The sequence below is a fragment of the Macaca nemestrina genome, chromosome 1 (assembly GCF_043159975.1).
Source record: "Macaca nemestrina isolate mMacNem1 chromosome 1, mMacNem.hap1, whole genome shotgun sequence".
Classification (NCBI taxonomy): domain Eukaryota; kingdom Metazoa; phylum Chordata; class Mammalia; order Primates; family Cercopithecidae; genus Macaca; species Macaca nemestrina.
This window is the reverse complement of record NC_092125.1, coordinates 166413328-166434958: the sequence shown is the minus strand read 5'-3', so window position 1 is coordinate 166434958 and position 21631 is coordinate 166413328. Positions and strand designations below refer to the sequence as shown.

Sequence of the window (21631 nt, the reverse complement as noted above, 5' to 3'; positions counted from 1 at the left end):
GAGCTCTTCTAAATGTTCAGTTATTAGGGTATTTTCCACGTTGGCAACTAGGTAGAGATCAGCATGTGCAAGGTTTCACTTCTAACTCATGTGGTTCAGTTTTCCAGTAAAATCACATGTACAGAGAAGCTTTTTACCTGAGACCACCTACTCGTTTCTCCAGTTGCAGAAAGGCAGTGTTTCCCCTATGGCAACATAGGTGCCATCAGGGGCCTCCTCCTGTTGGGGTGAAGTTGTGAAGTAGAATTTTGTCTGTTTTGCTTCATCTTCCCAGCACCTTTGTGGTGGCGTGGCCAGACAGAGCCTCGTAGCTGTTCACATATTTTCTTTTACCTCCTGTATTTTGCTGTTTCAAAGGGTAATGATAGGAAAAAAAATTAAAAATAACCTGTGCTAATAACCATCTCCCTACTGTAGTCCCACTATCTTCAGCAATTTCGTGTAAATATATTTTTTCTTTATCTTGGAAACACTGGTAATGTCTGTCTCAGTGCATTCTACTCCATAAATATTTGTTGAATAAAAATGCATGAATGACAGCCCTGCATTCTGTCCCATTCAAGTCATCTTAGCAAATATTTATTTAGCATTTGATGGTTTCCTGGAATTGTGTTAAACTCTAGATATTAAAAAAAAAAAGGACATCATCTCTGTGCATGACAAGCTCATAAACAGTTTAGAATAACACCAATTTTGGGATTTTTCAGGCACCATGGAAGACCAATAAGGCAAATATTTTTAGATGTGATATCATTTTAGAGTCCTTAAATTCAGCGGCCTCCTCTGCCGATTCATAAGGCCTGTTTGTTTTTGCCACATCTTCTTCTCTACATGCGTATTTTTAATAACCAGAAAGAGTTCTTAGGTGTGATTCCAAATATTATTTTTAAGGCTATGTTAAGTTTCAGTAATTCCTTTAGGACTCAAAATGCAGTTTATATTTTAGAATTCATTTCCTCACTGATTGTGAGCCCAGAGAGCTAATTGCGGCTGGAGACAAACACAACCTTGCTGACTGATACTGCTTTATATTCATGACCACTAACCTCAGCTGAGCCGGGAGAGCCACACAGTAGTCCTACTACATTTCACTAGCCAAGTCACTGTCTTGCTAAGCCAGGTCATTACTTCATTACTTTTTCTCTCATCTCTCCTCTCCAGTATCTTCCCTTCCTCATTCTCTATTGAAGGCCTGCTTCCTACTTTCCTGAGAAAACAGAAGCAATGAGAAATACCACAGCCTCCCCCATTGACTAATGTGTTGACATCTGTACCCGTATGCTTGATCTTTCCTGCTATTGCTATGGATGAATTACCATTGCCCTAAGGTCCACTCTCCTCTAGGGTACTAGATCGTATCCTGCCTGCCTACTGGAGGACACTGCTCCAAAACTTTCCTCTCTTCCTTCTGCATTGTCATTGTCTCTGTCTTTACTAGATCATTCCCATCAGCTTTTAAGCATGCTGTAGCCTTTGCCCTTTTGAAAAATATAACCCTCCCTTGGTCCCTGTCCTCTACCACCCAATTTCTGTTTGTTTGTTTTTTTTGCGAAAAAAATCAAAAAGTTGTCTGTACTGTCTGTCTGTATCTTCCCTCTTCTCTCTTTTATCCAGTTTAGTCATGTTTTGTGTCCTCACCACTCCACTGAAACAGCTCCTATCAGAGTCACTGATGATTTCCCCGTTGCCAGATTGAATGGTTAATCTCAGTCTTTATCTTTCTTATCAGAAACATTTACTCTCCTAGCATTTAATGTAGCTCTTTACTTCCTTCTTTCGGCTTCCAGGACAGGACTCCCTTTTGCTGCTCCTCCCACCTTCCAGGAAGCTTTATCTCAGTCTCTTTTGCTGATTCCTCTTCATTTCAGATAAATTCGTAGTGACCCAGAGCTCTATATTTTGTCAGCCTAAAAAAAGACACTAGGGAAAATTATCTCCAAATATGTTGCATTTACCTGAGAATATAAATAAGGATTATAATACAGAATGCATGACATGGCAAGGCAGTAGTGCATTTGGTGAGGGAAAGGATAAAGGGAACCTTTTATTACCAAAAAGGGATATCTGTGAGCTGTTTAGAAACAGAGTTCATTGGTTGCAGAGGCTCAAAGCCAGAGTGATTGTCAGTTAATTAGTGGAGATGTTTTACTGGGTAAGCGGTCTTCCAAAAACCTCTTATCTGGATTACTGCAGTCCTAAAGAATGTCTAGTGATAAACCTTATCAAAGCAGGGGATGAATGAAAGGTTTTTAGAAAGTCCTTGGAAACAGTTCTTATCTCAGACATGTAAGCATGGGCCTCCTCTCCTTCAGGCCTTTCCTGCCCTATTTTGTCTGGGTCTGATAAAAGTGATTTCATCCTGGTATGTGCAACTTTCACACCTCAGACCTCTTATTATCTCTATCTACAGTCATTTCCTAAAGGATAGCCTTCAAATTTATGGTGTAAAACTCCCCAATGTATATCTCTGTCTGAATATCTCCACCGAATACAGCTGCCGTGTTTCTAACCTGTCATTCAAGGTATCTTGAAGTTAACATTTTCAAAACCAAACACCCAGTTTTCCTCTCTCCAGACTTGCATTTCCCATTTCAGTAAATGGCAACTCTATCGTTTGCATTATTCAGGTCAAAATCAGGTATGTCCTCCTGGATTCCTCTCTATTATGCCCGTCATCTAATTGATCAACAAAACCTTCTGGCTCTATCTTGTAAAATGACCTCACCACCTACACTGAAATCCAAGTCACATCATCGCTCACTTGGGAGTACAAGAACTTTCTTTTTTTTTTTTTTTTTTTTTTGAGACGGAGTCTCGCTGTGTCGCCCAGGCTGGAGTGCAGTGGCCGGATCTCAGCTCACTGCAAGCTCTGCCTCCCGGGTTTTTACGCCATTCTCCTGCCTCAGCCTCCCGAGTAGCCGGGACTACAGGCACCCGCCACCTCGCCCGGCTAGTTTTTTGTATTTTTTAGTAGAGACGGGGTTTCACCGTGTTAGCCAGGATGGTCTCGAACTCCTGACCTCGTGATCCGCCCGTCTCGGCCTCCCAAAGTGCTGGGATTACAGGCTTGAGCCACCGCGCCCGGCCTGGAGTACAAGAACTTTCTAACTGGTCAACTCGCTTCCTCCAGAATCGCTTACTCATAAGTTTTCACAGTAATCCTTTTCACATGCACCTCAGGCCATGTCACCCTTCTGCTCAGAACCTCCCATTTCACTCAGAGATCAAAGCCAGAGCCCCTCAAGGACTCTTTGTGACCTTACAAGTCTTCTAAACTTTCCCCTCTTCCAGAACTCTCTGATTTCATCTTTAATCCCTTTCCTAGTAAAACCTCACTGACCTCTTTGCTGCTCTTTGAACAGGCCAAGCAATGTCCTACCTCAGGGCCTTTGCACGTTACCCAGAATGCTCTTCCTCCAGAGAGCCGCAGGGTTCTTTATTGCCTTAATGTCACCCTCTCAGATAAGACTTCCCTCATCTCTCTAAAAAACAAAAACCAAAAAACCCGCCCTTACTCTCAGAACTGCCTAACCTTTCTACTCCACTTTATTTTTCTTCTGAACATTTCTCACCATACATAGATCAGATTCTATATTTATTTGTTTCCACCAAAATGTGTGCTCCATGACAGTTGGGACTTTATTTGTTTTGTTCATTGTAGCCCCGATATCTAAAAATATACTTGGAATATAGTCAATATTAAGTAAATATTTATTGAATGAGTGATAAAATGAATGAAAGACACTATTTACCATTATCAAGATAAATCTGTAATGTTTATTGAAAATCTGTAAATTACAACTACATCTAGGTGCTCAGGGAACATCAGAAAAATATGCATTACACTAACTCCCTTCAACAAATCATCTGTCATGTATTAGCCCATGAAAAAAAGAAATAGAAATGAGATATTTAAAAACTTTGTAATATACAGTTCTGTAAACGAGGAAAAACCAAAGTGTTTTTCTCCTTTCTACTCTCAACAGCACTTCTGACACCAGATGTGGGAAGATTTTCCCCACACACCAATCATTTCTCCTGCAGACATCAGCTAGATGTCCTCTAATTTAATTCAATTCTGACTCTATCTACCTGGAGGTAGCATCAGATCCCACAGGCTAAAGGCTTAGTCCCACAAGAGTCAACCCTATCTTAAATGCCAATCACAAGCCCTGGGTCATGACCTGTGCATTTGACCAACTGGCTAAAAATCGGGATTTCCACGATACACTCCTCAGGTTTGATTAACTTGCTAGAGTGTTTCATAGAACTCAGGAAAACACTTTACTTATATTTATCAATTTATTATAAAGGATATTACAAAGGCTACAGATGAACAGCCAGATGCAGGAGATGCATGGGGCAAGGCATGCGGGCACGCCACCCTGCAGGCATCCTCATGTGTTCAGATATCTGGAAGCTCCCTGAACCCAGTCCTTTTGGGTTCTTATGGAGGTTTCATTACATAAGCATGACTTATCATATCATTGGCCATTGGTGATCTACTCAACATTCAGCTCTTCTCTCTTCCGAGGATATGGGGGTGGGTGAAAGGGTGAGGGGGTTGGGGGGACTGAAAGTTTCAATCTTCTCGTCACATTGTTGGTTCCCCTGGCAACCAGCCCCTACCCTGAGCCTCTCCAGGAGCCCCCAGCCATCAGTCATCTCATTAGCACTTTGGAGATTCCAAGGGTTTTAGGAGCTGTGTGCTGGGAACCAGACAGAGACCAAATATATATTTCTTATTATGTCACAATATCACAAGTTCTATATAAAAATAACCCTAAGGTGTAATTAGTCATTATTATCGGATTCTTCAATTGAAACAGTGCTTTGTGGTCTAGGTGCTAATATGGGGTAGACTTTAAGAGCAGAATTAAATTACTTAGTAACTATGGTTACTGTCAGTTTGAAAATACATTTCCATTTTGACTTGTGGTCTCAGTATGTGTGGTAAAAGAATTAGCCACAAACCAATGAAGAACATACAATGTGGTTTTCTCTAACTGGAAAATATTCAAAGATGTCCTACTTACTACTTACACAGAGTTGCCATTTCCTTGTTTTCACATTTGAATTCTGACTTAGCATGAGGTTAACATACCTTATAACAAGTTCTCTGTTAAGGTATTTACATTTCATCTTATTTCAGAAAGAATGTAAAGTAACTATGTAAACGTCTTGATTTAATGGCATAAGTTAACTTAAGATACAGTGATACAAGAGAAATTTCACTGATAAGAAATATAGCAATTTTAAAAGTTTCATTTGTATTCTTTAGAATGTGTCAAAGTCACATATCATACATATCTTTTTTTTTTTTTTTTTTAAAAAAAAAGGAGACATAGTCTCACTCTGTCATCCAGACTGGAGTGCAGTGGTGCAATGTCAGCCCACTACAGCCTCCATCTCCTGGGCTCAAGCAATCCTCAGCCTCCTGAATAGCTGGGAGGACGGGTACACGCCACCGTGCCTGGCTAATTTTTGTATTTTCAGTAGAGACAGGGTTTCACCACATTGGCCAGGCTGGTCTCCAACTCCTGACCTCAAGTGATCTGCCCGCCTCGGGCCCCCAAAGTGCTAGGGTTACAGGTGTGAGCCACCACGCCTGGCCTCAGCCAGTATCTCTTCATTCAGAATAATTGTTGTTTAATGAGTCCTTCATTATGTGGGAAGCCATCTACTCTGTTTCTTATTTCATTTACTCATGATAGCAACAACGTTACTCCTATACTGAGGATGAGTAACCTGAACTGTATACACCTTCAGTAACTTGCTCTAAGTCTTACAGCTTATCAAGGGGCAGAGCTGGGATTTGAAGGTAGATCTGTCTCTAAAACCCAACCCCTGTGATTTTAGTCGCCATGACATATCCTTCTAGTCCTCTCATGGTGTTCATAGTGATCTCACGCTGGTATGAGGAAAGGGGCAACACAGAAAAAATACACTGGAACTGAAAAACCTGAGCTGAACAGGAGGAGTTGCTCCTCAGCCCTCCAATGACTATCAGCCTTAGAGAGATTCCTTGACCACTTGCGGAGGTTGTCTTGTTCTGGTAGTAGCAATAAGTTTATATAAATTATATAAAATATAGAATTTCTATAGTACTTAGACATGTGCTTACTACTTGGTATTAATAGCTAAGGCCGGTTCCTTTTTTCTGTGTCTCAGCAAGCGTATTCCTTGGATTCCAAAAGACGTAAGTGGCTGGCAGGTTTAATCCTGGTGGGATATTTTGGGGCTGGAAAAATTTAGGAGCTGCTGAAAAGATATATGGTAGTAACAGGACTGGGTGGAGCCGCAGGGAGGGACACTGATTTTTAAGCTCCATCGTCTGCACAAATCCAGTCAAGGCTGTCCCTGAGAGAGAGGACTGTTGATGGTATTATATTTAAAAAATCAGGTTAGAGTCTGCCTCAATGGCACAGACACTATAATTGGAGCAGGACAAAGAAGATGGCATGACTCCTGATCAAGGACGGCATGCAAATGTGTGAAGTATTTCCATCTGATGAAAATAAGAATGTATATGGCTGAGCACAGTGGCTCATGCATGTAATCCTCATGTGGGAGGATCCCTTGAGGCCAAGAGTTCGAGACCAGCCTGGGCAACATAGCGAGGCTGCATCTCTTAAAAAAAAAATTATTTTAAATAAAAAAATTAGTTGGGCCTGGTGGCACATGCTTGCAGTCCCAGCTACTCAGGAGGCTGAGGTGGGAGGATCACTTGAGCCCAGGAAGTCAAGGCTGCAGTGAGCTATGACTGTGCCACTGCACTCAAACCTGGGTGACAGAGTGAGACCCTGTCTCTAAAAAATAGAATAAAACAAGAATGTAGGCTACTTGGCTTTCCAGCATTGTTCAGATTTCAAGGTTATTTTCCTTCTAAAGTAGTATATCTGTATCAAGTTAAGTTTCATGATGTAATGCAATTAACTTAGGAGTCTGAAAGTAATATACCACACAGGTAATAAAGACCTAGAGCGTTGCCTTAGCTATCAAAACAGGGAAAAAAGATAAAGTAAGAAAATAATATTTTAATGCTTAAAAAATGCTTAACCCTTTTTTTATTTTTTATTTATTTATTTTTTTGAGACGAAGTCTCGCTCTGTCGCGTAGGCTGGAGTGCAGTGGCCAGATCTCAGCTCACTGCAAGCTCCGCCTCCCGGGTTCCCGCCATTCTCCTGCCTCAGCCTCCCTAGTAGCTGGGACTACAGGCGCCCGCCACCTCGCCCGGCTAGTTTTTTGTATTTTTTAGTAGAGACAGGGTTTCACCGTGTTAGCCAGGAAAAATGCTTAACCTTCTTTAGTAATTGGTTGGCTCTTAAAGGTGACGAAGAGAAAGTTGTTAAAAATGGCAGATTGAGAAAGGAGGACAGCATGCCTTTGACAACAATGAAGATACTGGCAAGAAGGGCTGATTTGCATGGAAAGATAATTTAGTTGTCAATTTTCTATAGTTCTGTTTCCAGTCAGACATCCAAATGAAGCTCCCAGTGAGGGCACAGGTATGTGGGAGACACACATGTGAAATAGCAGTTGAAGCTGGGAAGAGAGTGAGCCCAGAAAAAAGGGGTCACGGAAAAGGCAAGCGCCAGGACTGACCTTCAATGTGAGTGGACTCAGAGAAACCCAGATGGAAGACTGGAGGGGCACATGTCACTAAGCAGGTGTGCCAGAGGGAGGCCCTCTAACCCAGAAAACAGGCTTTGGGTAGCAAGGGAAGTAAGAATTATAACCAATCAAGAGGGATAAATGCTTAAATGAGGATTCAGAGGACTTCACCTTGCAAAGGACACCATTTTAAAAGAGCCATTTCAAGGAAAAGTAAAGGCAAACATCACAATAAAAGGACTAAAGACCAAATGGGAATAAGTTGAATACAGTTACCAAGGAGGCAGAAAATCTGAGAAACTTAAGAACATGAAATAATGGAGTTCAAAGGGCTCAAGAAATGGGAACTGAGGAAAGTCTAGTGAAAACACTTCCATGTCACAAATGAATCTGATTACAGATTACGTTGTGTTTTGGAGTCTGAGGGGGGCCTATTTGTCTCTGCAGAAGCATGAGTGAACGAGGAGTGGGACAAGAGGTTAGGAGATTTGAGGACACTCCTGCGTTAGTCCATTCTTGACTTGCTATAAAGAAATATCTAGATCAGGTGTGGTGGCTCACACCTGTAATCCCTGAACTTTGGGAGGCCAAGGCAAGAGGATCACTTGAGCTCAGAGCTCGAGACCAGCCTGGGCAATGTGGCAAAACCCTGTCTCTACAAAAAATTAGCTGAGAGTGGTGGTGCGTGCCTGTAGTCCCAGCCACTCAAGAGGCTGAGGTGGGAGGATCTCCTGAGCCTGGGAGGTCGAGGCTGCATTGAGCTGTGGCCACACCATTGCACTCCAGCCTGGGTGACAGAGTGTGACCAAGGAAGGAAGGAAGGAAAGAAGGAAGGAAGGAAGGAAGGAAGGAAGGAAGGAAGGAAGGAGGGGAGAGAGAGAGGGGAAGGAAGGAAGGAAGGAAGGAAGGAAGGAAGGAAGGAAGGAAGGAAGGAAGGAAGGAAGGAAGGAAGGAAGGAAGGGAGGGAAGAGAAAAGAGAAGAGAAGGGAAGGGAAGGGAAGGGAAGCGAAGAAAAATACCTGAGGCTTGGTAATTTATGAAGAAAAGAATTTTATTTCAGCTCACAGTTCTGCAGGCTGTACAGGAAGATGGTGAACAAGACAGAGGGAGGGGGGAAGTGCCACACTCTCTAAAATAACCAGATCTGCCTGAACTCAGAGCGAGAACTCCCTCATTACTGCCAGGAGGGCAGCGAGCCATTCATGAAGGGTCTGCCCCCCAGGCCTCACCGCCAACACTGGTGATTACATTTCAACATGAGATTTGGAGAGGATAAGGGTGGAAACAATATCAAATCTCTTTGCAGAAATCAGAGGAGCAAAGAAACACTCTCCAGCACTCCTTTCACCACTGCCTCCAACTCTCGTCCACTAAAAACACCGTGTGATTATTTGGGGGTAGAGATTTAAAAACAGAGACTCAAAGTTTCTGTCCACAGTCAACGAATACAATTTGAAATTTTGGCATTAACATATATCATTTGAAATTCTACCATATTGGGCTTCTTGGAGATTCTCATTCAATTATAAAAACTTAGATAAATATGCTTGGAAATGATACTTAATAGCCCTCTCTATTCCCCTGTTCTAAACTAGATCTTTCTTCTTTATCTTTTCCATCCTCTTCCACAGTGCATGACTCCCTTTCCCCTCATCAAACCTGTCATTAGGTCCAGTCAGTTCTACACTCAAAATCCTTCATGGGCTGGGCGAGGTGGCTTATGCCTGTAATCCCAGCACTTTGGGAGGCCAAGGCGGGCAGATTGCTTGAGATCAGGAGTTAGAGACTAGCATGGGTATCATGGGAAAACCCCATCTCTACAAAATACAAAACTTAATTGGGCATAGTAGTACATGCCTGTGGTCCCGGCTACTCAGGAGGCTGGGGTGGGAGGATCGCTTGAGCCCAGGAGGTCAAGGTTGCAGTGAGCCACGATGGCCCCACTGCACGCCAGCCTGGGTGACAGAGCCAGACCCTGTCTCAAAATCCTTCATATCCACCCCCACTGGCTTCTGCCTACTTCAGACTAATAATCCAATTCCGGATTGTTGTATAGCCTTTTGATTTTTCTACTACCACCACTTTCATTTCCCATCAATCCTCTGTAAAGGTGCCAGACAGCCCCAGAGACCCTCAAAATGGTGTGAATCTCACTATATGCACCCTCTTTCTATCACTTACATGATATGTGCTGATCCATCAGTAGCTCATGGAAGGTCTTCTGACAGGCCTGTTCCACTACAAGTGTCTTCTTGCATTTTCAGGATCCAGGCTATTGCACTTGTTGAACCTTCTCAGAAATGTCATGTAGTTTCATGTATTTGTTTCAGAACATGCTGGTTGTCTCTGTCTAGGAGGTTGGCCTTCCCTTACGCTATCATGATCTCTCACCCCATCCTGACTCTTCCCCACCACTCCATCCTCACCCTATATCCTGATAGAAATGTCTGACTTCACAGTCCTTGCACTGAACCAAAATGCAGTACTCCTTTCCAAAGGTAGCTATTCTGGCTATTCCAAACTATGTCCAGTGCTGACTTCACTAATATGCACAGTAGGCACGGTGGCTAGGGCCCACAATAATTTTAGGAGTCCATGAAAATGTTTAATTTTACTTAAAGTCAGAAGAGAGAAATAACTGTTACGTTCATGTATATGCATGCATATGTATACATCTATGTATATGTGTGTATATTTATGTGTATTTTATATATTTATATAATATATATATGCTCTTTTTTTTTAAATGGAGGAAAGGGTCCATGAAGGCAGAATTGTTCAGGGTCCACTTAAGTCATACTGTGGCCCTTGTCAGATTTGAATTTACTTTTTAAAATTCTGAAAATAAAATCAATTTTGAAATATTTTTCAGTAAAGGGTTGCATGTTTGAAAGCAGGCTTAAAAAGGTAGCATTTTTGTCCAGGCAGAGTGGCTCATGCCTGTAATCCTACCACTTTGGAAGGCCAAGATGCATGGATTGCTTGAGCCCAGGAGTTTGAGACCAGCCTGAGCAACATAGCAAGACCCTGTCTCTATTGTTTAGGAAATTAAATTTTAATATTTTTTTAAAAAGGTAACATTTTAAAATTCTAGAATAATTAATTCAAAAAAAATTTTTTTTTTTGAGTTGGAGTCTCACTCTGTCTCCCAGGCTGGAGTGCAATGGCGTGACCTTGGCTCACTGTAGCCTCCACCTCCCGGGTTCCAGTGATTCTCCTGCCTCAGCCTCCCAAGCAACTGGGATTACAGACACATGCCACCAATTTTTGTATTTTTTTTAGTAGAGACAGGGTTTCATCATGTTGGCCAGGCTAGTCTCGAACTCCTGACTTCAGGTGATCTACCTGTCTTGGCCTCCCAAAGTGCTAGGATTACAGGTGTGAGCCACCATGCTCAGCCAATTAATGCAAACTAAATACAATTTATGATTATCTTTTTTTGTTTAAGTTTAGAGACAGAAGAAGAGCAACAGTATCTCACCTCAAGCTATATTAACATCTCCACTGATTCATTACAAGGTGGCAAGAAGTACTTGGTTTGGGTCCAAGCAGAAAATGCACTAGGCATGGAAGAGTCAAAACAACTGCAAATTCACCTGGACGATATAGGTAAAGAATAAGAAATTCTGTAATGTCTTTAATAATAACCAGTTTGCGGTGATCTAGTCAAATGAGGTCTAGATCTGAAAAAAGTTCCCCTAAAGTTCCTGCAGAGCATGATAAAGGAAACAGAAATTACCCGTAATTCTATCTGCCCAAGACAACTTAGAGATGAGTAGTGCTGCTGCCATTTTGTCGTATATCCTTCCAGTCTTATTTCTAAATTGCTGTATGTGGCCGGGCCCAGTGGCTCACGCCTGTAATCCCAGCATTTTGGGAAGTCGAGGTGGGTCGAGGTGGGTGATCACTTGAGGTCAGGAGTTCGAGACCAGCCTGGTCAACATGGTGAAACCCTGTCTCTACTAAAAATACAAAAAAAAAAAAAGAAAAAAACATAGCCGGGCATGGTGGCAGGCACCTGCAGTCCCAGCTACTCAGGAGGCTGAGGCAGGAGAATTTCTTGAACCTGGGAGGCAGAGGTTGCAGTGAGCCAAGATTGTGCCACTGCATTCCAGCCTGGGTAACAGAGCAAAACTCCATCTAAAAAAAAAAAAAAAAAAAAAAAAAAAAAGATGTATGTGTTTTTACAAATATTTATTGGAAACTTCTTGTTTCTAAGCATTGTTCTAAAGGCTAGAGTGAATAAGATAGATAAAGTACCGGCCCTGAAATAACTTACCATCTACTAGGGAAGGCAAAAACAAAAAAAAACAAAAACAAAAAACACACAAGAAAACCCCACAATTATCATGATAAAGTTTGTTGAGTCTTATGTTGTGAAACGTACAGCATGCTAAAGTCATACTCTATCCACTACTTGGGGACTTATGTAAGGTTTGTTTGTTTGTTTGTTTTTATTTTGAAAAGTTTTACAAAATACATAGAAAACTGCAGAGAATTATGTAGACCTCTCTGTTCATCAGCCAGATTTAACAAACATTAATTGTTTTTGTTTCAGATATTTTTATACCCTACCTTTTTATACTTACATATTAGTAATAAACAATTTCTATTAATTTAATCTATAGTTTTATTTTTAATGTTGTCTGAATATATAGCAGTTTAATCCCTATTGTTGGAGATTAACACCGTTTTCAGTTTTGAACCATATAAACTATATTGCCATGAACAACTTTGTGGCTAAATTTTAGCATAGTTTTTGATTGTTTCCTTAAGATAAATTCCAAAAAGTAATTACCCTTGAGCCTTTACAACTACATCCAAGTCCTAAAACCACAATTCAGCCAAATGACACCAAGTCTGATTCATCCTCTCTTTGGAGATCCCAGTAACAATGATTCCTGTTGTTATAATTAAAGATTATTTCAATAAGCTAACATTTATTGAGCACTTTCTTACGTACTAACTACTTTTTTTTTTTTGAGGCCGAGTCTCACTCTGTCACACAGGCTGGAGTGCAGTTGCATGATCTCGGCTCACTGCAACTTCTGCCTCCTGGCTTCAAGCAATTCTCATGCCTCAGCCTCCCTAGTAACTGGGACTACAGGTGTGTGCCACCACGGCTGGCTGATTTTTGTATTTTTAGTAGAGATGGGGTTTTGCTATGTTGGCCAGGCTGGTCTCAGACTCCTGAGTTCAGGCAATCAACCCACCTCAGCCTCCCAAAGTGCTAGGATTACAGGCGTGAGCAGCTGCGCCCAGCCAGCTAACAGCTTTTCACATACATTATTTAACCCTCATATCAACCCTATTTTATATGAGATTATAATTTATATATTAGAAAACAGGTTTGATGGCATTAAAAAAATTTGAGATCACAGAGGTAGGGAACATTTAATTCCAATATTTTTGACTCTGATCCTCAGTCTTTATGAGAAAAATAAAAGCACATTGCACTGTATCTGACAACTTTTCTGCTGATTAATGTTCTAGGGGATATGAAGCCTTCACTATGGGTACCCTTCTGGGATCACTGAAGTCTTCTATTGCAACTAATGATCTCTACTTTTCAACTAACCTCAACTATCTCAACTAATGGTATTGGTGTAAAAATCTGTTCTTATGCTCTGAATATATATATACACACACACATATATATGCACATATATACACATATATACACACATATGTATACATACATATACACACACATATGTATACATACATATACACACACATATATGTATACATACATATACACACATATATGCATACATACATACACACATATGCATATATATGTGCATACACACATATGCATATATATGTACACACACGTATGCATATATATGTGCATACACACATATGCATATATATGTGCATATACATGTATGCATATATATGTGCATATATATACACACACACACATATATTTTTTTTTATAGAGAGAGAGGGGGTCTCACTCTGTCATCCAGGCTGGAATGCAGTGACACGATCACAGCCCACTGCAACCTTGCCTGGGTTCAGGGGATCCTCCTGCCTTAGCCTCTCAAGTAGCTGGGATGACAGGCCACATGCCACAGTGCCTGGCTAATTTTTTTAAATCTCTTTTAGAGACAGAGTCTCATTTTGTTGCCCAGGCTTGTCTCGAACTCTGGCTCAAGTGATCCTCCTGCCTTGGCGTCACAAAATGCTGGGATTTCAGGCATGAGCCACCATGCCCAGCCTGAATATTAGATTTGAAAACATACTCTGTTGAATATGATGATGGACAATTACTCCGTTTTATTGTATACCCTTGGAGTTACAGTTCTCTTGACTATGCTCCATACATTTTTATAAATTTACATTTGCAGGTAGAATGCAGTAATATACCCTTTTCTTATAATAGATGCCCCTCAATGAATTAATGATGTTTAAAGGCTACCATGACCAGTATCATTTTAGCAGTGCAATTTTTAGGAACTGAATTATAATAATAATACTTTTATTATTATTATCATTACGATCTTATGATCTTAATATCATTGCATCCATTTATTTAGTACCTCCTGTGTTCCAGACACCTCTCATGCACATCACATTTCATTCTGGAAACAGTCATACATAAGTACTACTGTCCCCATTTGACAGATGAAGAAAGTGATAAAATAATTTGTGCAAAGTCACTTAGCTAGTAATGAGGAAAGCCAGATTTCATCCCAGACATGCTGACTTGCCATAGTGTACCACCACCCCACCTCCCACAAAGGAAAAAAATCTCATCTGGCCTCTAGTTCCAGACTGACTTCTCACAATGGGAACTAGGAGTTTGTAGTTGTTGTTCCTTTTCCTTCTTCTCCTTCTTTCTCTTTCCCTCCTCCTCTTGCTCCACCTCCACCACCTCCTCCTCCTCCTCCTCCTCCTCCACCTCTTCCTCCCCTTTCGTCTCTATTTCTTTCCTTGCCTTTTCATTATCCCGAAATGTACTCAGAAACTCAGGTTGAAAAATACAGATTAATTGTATAGGAGGCCCCAGCCAACAAAACCACCAGATTATTAACAGATGAGCCGTCTTCATGGGTAACACTTTAAGAATGAGACATTTCATATTAGATAAACGAACTGTTCTATGCCACTGAGAACAGAAGACTGTCCTGGGAACAATTTCCACATAGCAGCTACGGGCTGGGCTTTCATTACATTAGGGAAGTTATGCTGAATGGCAGGGCAGAGTTAGTAGCACAGTAACACTTGGCAGAAAAGCATATGAGAGGAATGCTTTTAACTTCTCTTGTAGGGAAATAAATTCGAGTACAGAAAGTGTTGTGCTTTCTACCTGCCATTTTGAATATTAATTCTCCCCATTATACAAATATGGATAAATGTGTTGGAAATATGCTAAAAGGCTAAAGTCTCACTTTTATTTCAATACAAGTAGAATTTTAAAATATGACATCGATAATGAAATTGATACTTTTTTGTTTTTGTTTTGAGACGGAGTCTCACTCTGTCGCCCAGGCTGGAGTGCAGTGGCGCGATCTCGACTCACTGCAAGCTCCGCCTCCCGGGTTCACGCCATTCTCCTGCCTCAGCCTCCAAGTAGCTGGGACTACAGGCGCCCGCCACTACGCCCGGCTAATTTTTTGTATTTTTTTAGTGGAGACGGGGTTTCACCATATTAGCCAGGATGGTCTTGATCTCCTGACCTCGTGATCCACCCTCCTCGGCCTCCCGATACTTTTTTAAAATGTAAGATCTGGTGGAAATATGTGAAACCTACTTAGTAAGAATAAAAATTCAACATTTAAGTCTTGTGTGACAAACTAAATATTCAAGTATGTATTATATAATAAATGCCAGTTTGCAAAAATATGAACTCATTCAAACCTAAAGACTTAAATCTGGATTGCACTACCCTGCTTTATGGCTATGATTCTCACTGTGCTATCTGCATTCCTTATAAGACTAAACAGATTTTTGCTTTCTCCTCAGAATAATTCTTTTGCCAAAAGAGTCCTAGAATGCTTGTGCGGCTGTAACAGTGGCCAAGCCGAACTCAGAGGCGGGAGACAGGTGGAGGTGGGTGACAGGAGGAGGTGGGAAATTTATGACTTTGAGGGTGCTTACATAGTCCTAAGCAATTTCAGAGCCCCAGGGGTCCACGCCCTTGACTCTAGAATCTCTGAACACCGATTTTTTTTTTTTTCGGGGTGGCGGTTAGGCAGAGTCTTGCTCTGTCACCCAGCCTGGAGTGCAGTGGCATGATCTCAGCTTACTGCAACCTCTGCTTCTTGGATTCAAGTGATTCTTGTGCTTCAGCCTCCCAAGTAGCTGGGATTACAGGTGTCTGCCACCACACCCGGCTAAGTTTTGTATTTTTAATAGAGACAAGGGTTTCACTATGTTGACCAGGCTGATTTTGAACTCCTGACCTCAAATGATCTGCCCACCTCGGCCTCCCCAAAGTGTTGGGATTACAGGCGTGAGCCACTGCATCCAGCCTGAATACTGATTCTTATTACAAGAAGCTTGCACTAGTAAAAGGAAATCAGCTATGGAATTCAGATGATAAAAGTTGAGTACAGTAAGCTTGTTAACTAAATTAAAGCTGCTGTTACTTCTACACCAGGTTTAGCCCCAAAATTTTATTATAGGACTGTGCTACTAGACAGCAAATCCTTAATTTTTATTTTTCTCTGTAAATCATCTACCTTTGCACATAATTTTAGATAATGATAGTATAATAGTTATTGTAGTAAAACAATACTTTTCTTAAAGCTTTATAAACTTAGAATAAATGAAAATAAACTAATTCATAGAGAATATTAACCTGTAATAGTGGTTTCTAAAAACATGCCTACAGGCCCTTGAGTTCTTTGTTAAATAATACATCTAGCAAAGTCATAGGTTTTCATTGTTCCTTAGGGGAGAAATGGAAAGTGTTAATGATTCTATTCTGTTCAGACAGAACAAACTTAGAACTATTTACACAGTTTAGAAACATAGAGATTCCAACTATATACCTCCTACTCTAACAAAACAACTAATAAAATAATCAGTCAGAATTTCAGTTCCCGCTTTGAAGGTTATTATTATAGAACATGCCAACAATTTATAAAACCTTAGAGTCTTATGAGACTTGCTTTCTTCAAGTCAAAGTTTCAAGGAAGGGCAGATTTATTGTAATGGAGAACAAAACAAGTTAACAATAGATATAAATATTCGTATGTTTCCCTAATACACAAGAGAAGGAGAAAATTATTGTGGTAAAACATCTCAATTGAACATCTTTTTTCTTTCTTCTTTCTTTTTTCTTTTCTTACTTTTTCTCTTTCTTCCTTCCTTTCTTCTTTCTTTCCTTTCTTTCTTTCTTTCTTTCTTTCTTTCTTTCTTTCTTTCTTTCTTTCTTTCTTTCTTTCTTTCTTTCTTTCTTTCCTTCTTTCTTTCTCTTTCTCTCCTTCCTTCCTTCCTTCCTTCCTTCCTTCCTTCCTTCCTTCCTTCCTTCCGTCCTTCCTTCCTTCCTCCTTCCCTCCCTCCCCCCTCTCTCTCTTTCTGTTTCTCTCTTTCTCTCTTTCTTTTCTTCTTTTTTGACAGAGTCTCGCTCTGTCACCCAGGCTGGAGTGCAGTGGCATGATCTCAGCTCACTGTAACCTCTGCTTCCTGGGTTCAAGTGATCCTCCTGCCTCAGCCTCCTGAGTAGCTGGGATTGGCACGTACCATCACGCCTGGCTAATTTTTTTCTATTTTTAGTAGAGACAGCATTTTGCCATGATGGCCAGGCTGGGTCTCAAACTCCTGACCTTAAGTGATCTGCCCGCCTTGGCCTCCTAAAATGCTGGAATTACAGACATGAGCCACTATGCCCAGCCTTTCTTTCTTTCTTTTTTTTAAGACAAGCTCTCATTCTGTTGTCCAGGGTGGAGTACAGTTGCACCATCATGGCTCACTGCAATCTTGAACTCCTGGGCTCAAGTGATCCTCCCATCTCAGCCTCCTAAGCAGTTGGAATTTAGGCACACATCACCACACCTGGCTCAATTTAACATCTTATCAAATCTGATCATCTGAACTAAATTTGGGTGCATATCATCTCTTCGTCAACAGATGCAGGGAAGAGGAGATAGCTCCTTTATCTCATTTTTGTACTCTTTTGTTAACAAGGCTAGGCTCTGGAATTTTATTAGTTAGGATTATAAGGGAGTGGAAGGTCAGGGAAAGACAGGACTATTAGAGTTCAGTTTTTTAAAATGAGGAATGGGTTGAATAGAATTGTCCTTAACAGCAGTTTTCTTCTACATTACAAATTAGTGAATAAGAAAATGTTCATTAATTGTTCATTAGATCATGAATTTTATTTTATTTTTTTACTTTGAGCTTTCACATGTCTAGATATTGATGAAAAGATGACAGTTTCTCTCTAGGCAAGTTTTAAACAGCCAGGTCCTTTTTTTTTTTTTTTTTTTTTCCTAGTGATACCTTCTGCATCCATCATTTCCAGGGCTGAGACTATAAATGCTACAGTGCCCAAGACCATAATTTATTGGGACAGTCAAACAACAATTGAAAAGGTTTCCTGTGAAATGAGATACAAGGCTACAACAAACCAAACTTGGAATGTAAGCTCAACTTTCATTATTCTTTAGCATGTGAATGAATGATTTAAAAGCCAACCATCAGTGACTACAGTGGACTTATTATGTCTATTTTACATGTTTTTAATCTGATTGTTTGCATGATATTGAAGCCACTTTAGTTTTTGTTTTATAAAATAATTTCAACTTTTATTTTAGATTCAGGGGCACATGTGCAGGTTTGTTACCTGGATATATTGCATGACACTAAGGTTTGGGGTATGATTCCTGTCACCCAGGTGCTGAGCATAATTACCAATAAATAGTTTTTCAACCCTTGCCCTCCTACCTTCCTCTGCACTCTAGTAGTCCCCAGTGTCTATTGTTGCCATCTTTATGTCCATGAGTACCTGATACGGTTTGGCTGTGCCCCACCAAATCTCAACTTGAATTGTATCTCCCAGAATTCCCACGTGTTGTGGGAGGGACCCAGTAGGAGGTAATGGAATCATGGAGGCCAGTCTTTCCCATGCTATTCTCGTGATAGTGAATAAGTCTCACAAGATCTGATGGGTTTATCAGGGGTTTCTGGTTTTGCTTCTGCCTCATTTTCTCTTGCCACCACTATGTAAGAAGAGCCTTTTGCCTCCCACCATGATTCTGAGGCCTTCTCAGCCATGTGGAACTGTAAGTCCAATTAAACCTCTTTTTCTTCCCAGTCTTGGATATGTCTTTATCATTAGCATGAAAATGGATTAATACAGTATACTGGTACCAGTAGAGTGGGGCATTGCTTAAAAGATACCCGAAAATGTGGAAGCAACTTTGGAACTGGGTAATAGGCAGAGACTGGAACAGTTTGGAGGGCTCAGAAGAAGACAGGAAAATGTGGGAAATTTGGAACTTCCTAGAGACTTGTTGAAAGGTTTTGCCCGAAATGCTGATAGCGATATAGACAATAAAATCTAGGCTGAGGTGGTCTCAGATGGAGATGAGGAACTTGTTAAGAACTAGAGGAAAGGTGACTCTTGTTATGTTTTAGCAAAGAGACTGGCAGCATCTTGCCCCTGCCCTAGAGATTTGTGGAACTTTGAACTCGAAAGAGATGATTTAGGGTATCTGGTAAAAGAAATTTCTAAGCAACAAAGCATTCAAGAGGTGATTTGGATGCTGTTAAAGGCATTCAGTTTTAAAAGTGAAACAGAACATAAAGGTTCAGAAAATTTGCAGCCTGACTATGCAATAAAGAAGAAAAACCCATTTTCTGGGGAGAAATTCAAGCCAGCTGCAGAAGTTTGCATAAGTAGCAAGGAGCCTAATGTTAATCCCCAAGGCCACAGGGAAAATGTCTCCACACCATATCAGAGACCTTCTCAGCAGCCCCTCCCATCACAGGCTTGGAGGCCCAGGAGGAAAAAGTGGTTTCATGTGCTGGGCCCAGGGTCACTGTGCTGTGTGCAGCTTAGGGACTTGGTGCCCTGTGTCCCAGCTGCTCCAACCATGGCTGAAAGGGGCCAACATCCAGCTTGGGCTGTGGCTTCAGAATGTGGAACCCCCAAACTTTGGCAGCTTCCACATGGTGTTGAATCTGTGGGTGCACAGAAGGCAAGAATTGAGGTTTGGGAACTTCCACCTAGATTTCAGAAGATGTATGGAAACGCCTGGATGCTCAGAAAAAAGTTTGCTACAGGAATGGGGCCCTCATGGAGAACCTCTGGTAGGGCAGTTCAGAAGTGAAATGTGGGATCTGAGCCTCCACACAGAGTCCCTAGTAGGACACTGCCTAGCGGAGCTGTGAGAAGAGGGCCACCATCCTCCAGACTCCAGAATGGTAGATCCACCAACAGCTTGAACCATGCACCTGGAAAAGCTGCAGACACTCAATGCCAGCCCATAAAAGCAGCTGGGAGGGAGATTGTACCCTGCAAAGTCACAGGGGTGGAGCTGCCCAAGACCATGGGAACCCACCTCTTTTATCAGCATAACCTGGATAAGAGACATGGAATAAAAGAAGATCATTTGGGAGCTTTAAAGTTGCCCTGCTGGATTTCAGAATTGTATGGGCCCTATAACCCCTTTGTTTTGGCCAATTTCTCCCATTTGGAATGGCTGTATTTACCCAATACCTGTACCCTCATTGTATCTAGGAAGTAACTAACTTGCTTTTGATTTTATAGGCTCACAGGTGGAAGGGACTTGCCTTGTCTCAGATGAGACTTTGGACTGTGGACTTTTGGGTTAATGCTGAAATGAGTTATGACTTTGGGGGACTATTGGGAAGGCATAGTTGGTTTTGGAATGTGAGGACATGAATTTGGAAGGGTCAGGGGTGGAATGACATGGTTTGGCTGTGCCTCCACCAAATCTCAACTTGAATTGCATCTCCCAGAATTCCCATGTGTAGTGGGAGGGACCCAGGGGGAGGTAACTGAATCATGGGGGCCAGTCTTTCCATGCTTTTCTCGTGATAGTGAATAAGTCTCATGAGATCTGATGCATTTATCTGGGGTTTCCGCTTTTGCTTTTTCCTCATTTCCTCTTGCTGCTGCCATGTAAGAAATGCCTTTCACCTCCCGCCATGGTTCTGAGGCCTCCCCAGCCATATGGAACTCTAAGTCCAATTAAACCTCTTTTTCTTCCCAGTCTCCAGTGTGTCTTTATCAACAGCATGGAAACAGACTAATGCAGTACCCAGTGTTTAGCTCCCACTCGTAAGTGAGAACATGTGGTATTTATTTTCTGTTCCTGTGTTAATTCGCTTAGGAAAACCACTCTAGCTTTAATAATGATTATTGTATGCTTGCAAACAGAGAGCTGTTTCCTGAAACAATCCACTTGCCTTTTATGAGTTGCTAAATAGACAAATCTTCAACTAAGAGGAATCTATCTGATTAGCTATTTGTAATTCAGTTTCTCCTAGGTTGAAATTTATATCAATGATCATGGATAAAAAATTTAAGTATTCCGTGCTGAAATTTGACAGGCATCCAGGGAAACAAATATTCTTCAGAAAGGAGAACTAAGATTTATGAATGTTTCTTTTTAAGTGAAAAGTGTACAGTTCGGAGTGTAATATTTATTACCAGTATAGGCCTGAGTCTTAGGTGAGCTTAAAGGTGACGATAATCTGAGTAAAGATGAGTTTTAAAAAGTGGATGTCTAGAGAAATAAACGAACCATCCTTAAATGCCAAGGATAAATTATCTAGTGTCTTAAGAAAGGCATAGCTGCAAGGTTCATTAATAAAGTCATATGAGATAACAGCACCTGGAAACAATGTAATAAAAACTCAGTAATTTCTACTGTGGAGGAACATTAGCCTGATTTAGGAGGAAGTTTCAATTTTGATATATTTTAAAAGAAATGCCATTTTATTATTTTTAAGTGTAACAAACTGCCATTTAGTCCAAATAATTAAGAAATAGTTTCTGGCCTTTTTTTTTTTTTTTTTCTTCAGATACTTT

The 21631-nt window shown here is 41.0% G+C and overlaps 1 protein-coding gene across 1 annotated transcript in view; it reads left to right on the top strand.

Moving 5' to 3' along the window:
- LOC105498470 (interleukin 23 receptor) overlaps positions 1 to 21631 on the top strand; it is an 86568-nt gene that overhangs the window by 17913 nt on the left and 47024 nt on the right. The window contains exons 5-6 of the mRNA XM_071071894.1: positions 11063 to 11223; positions 18067 to 18212. Of these exons, the coding sequence (XP_070927995.1) occupies positions 11063 to 11223; positions 18067 to 18212 (307 nt within the window). The remainder of the gene's footprint in view (positions 1 to 11062; positions 11224 to 18066; positions 18213 to 21631) is intronic.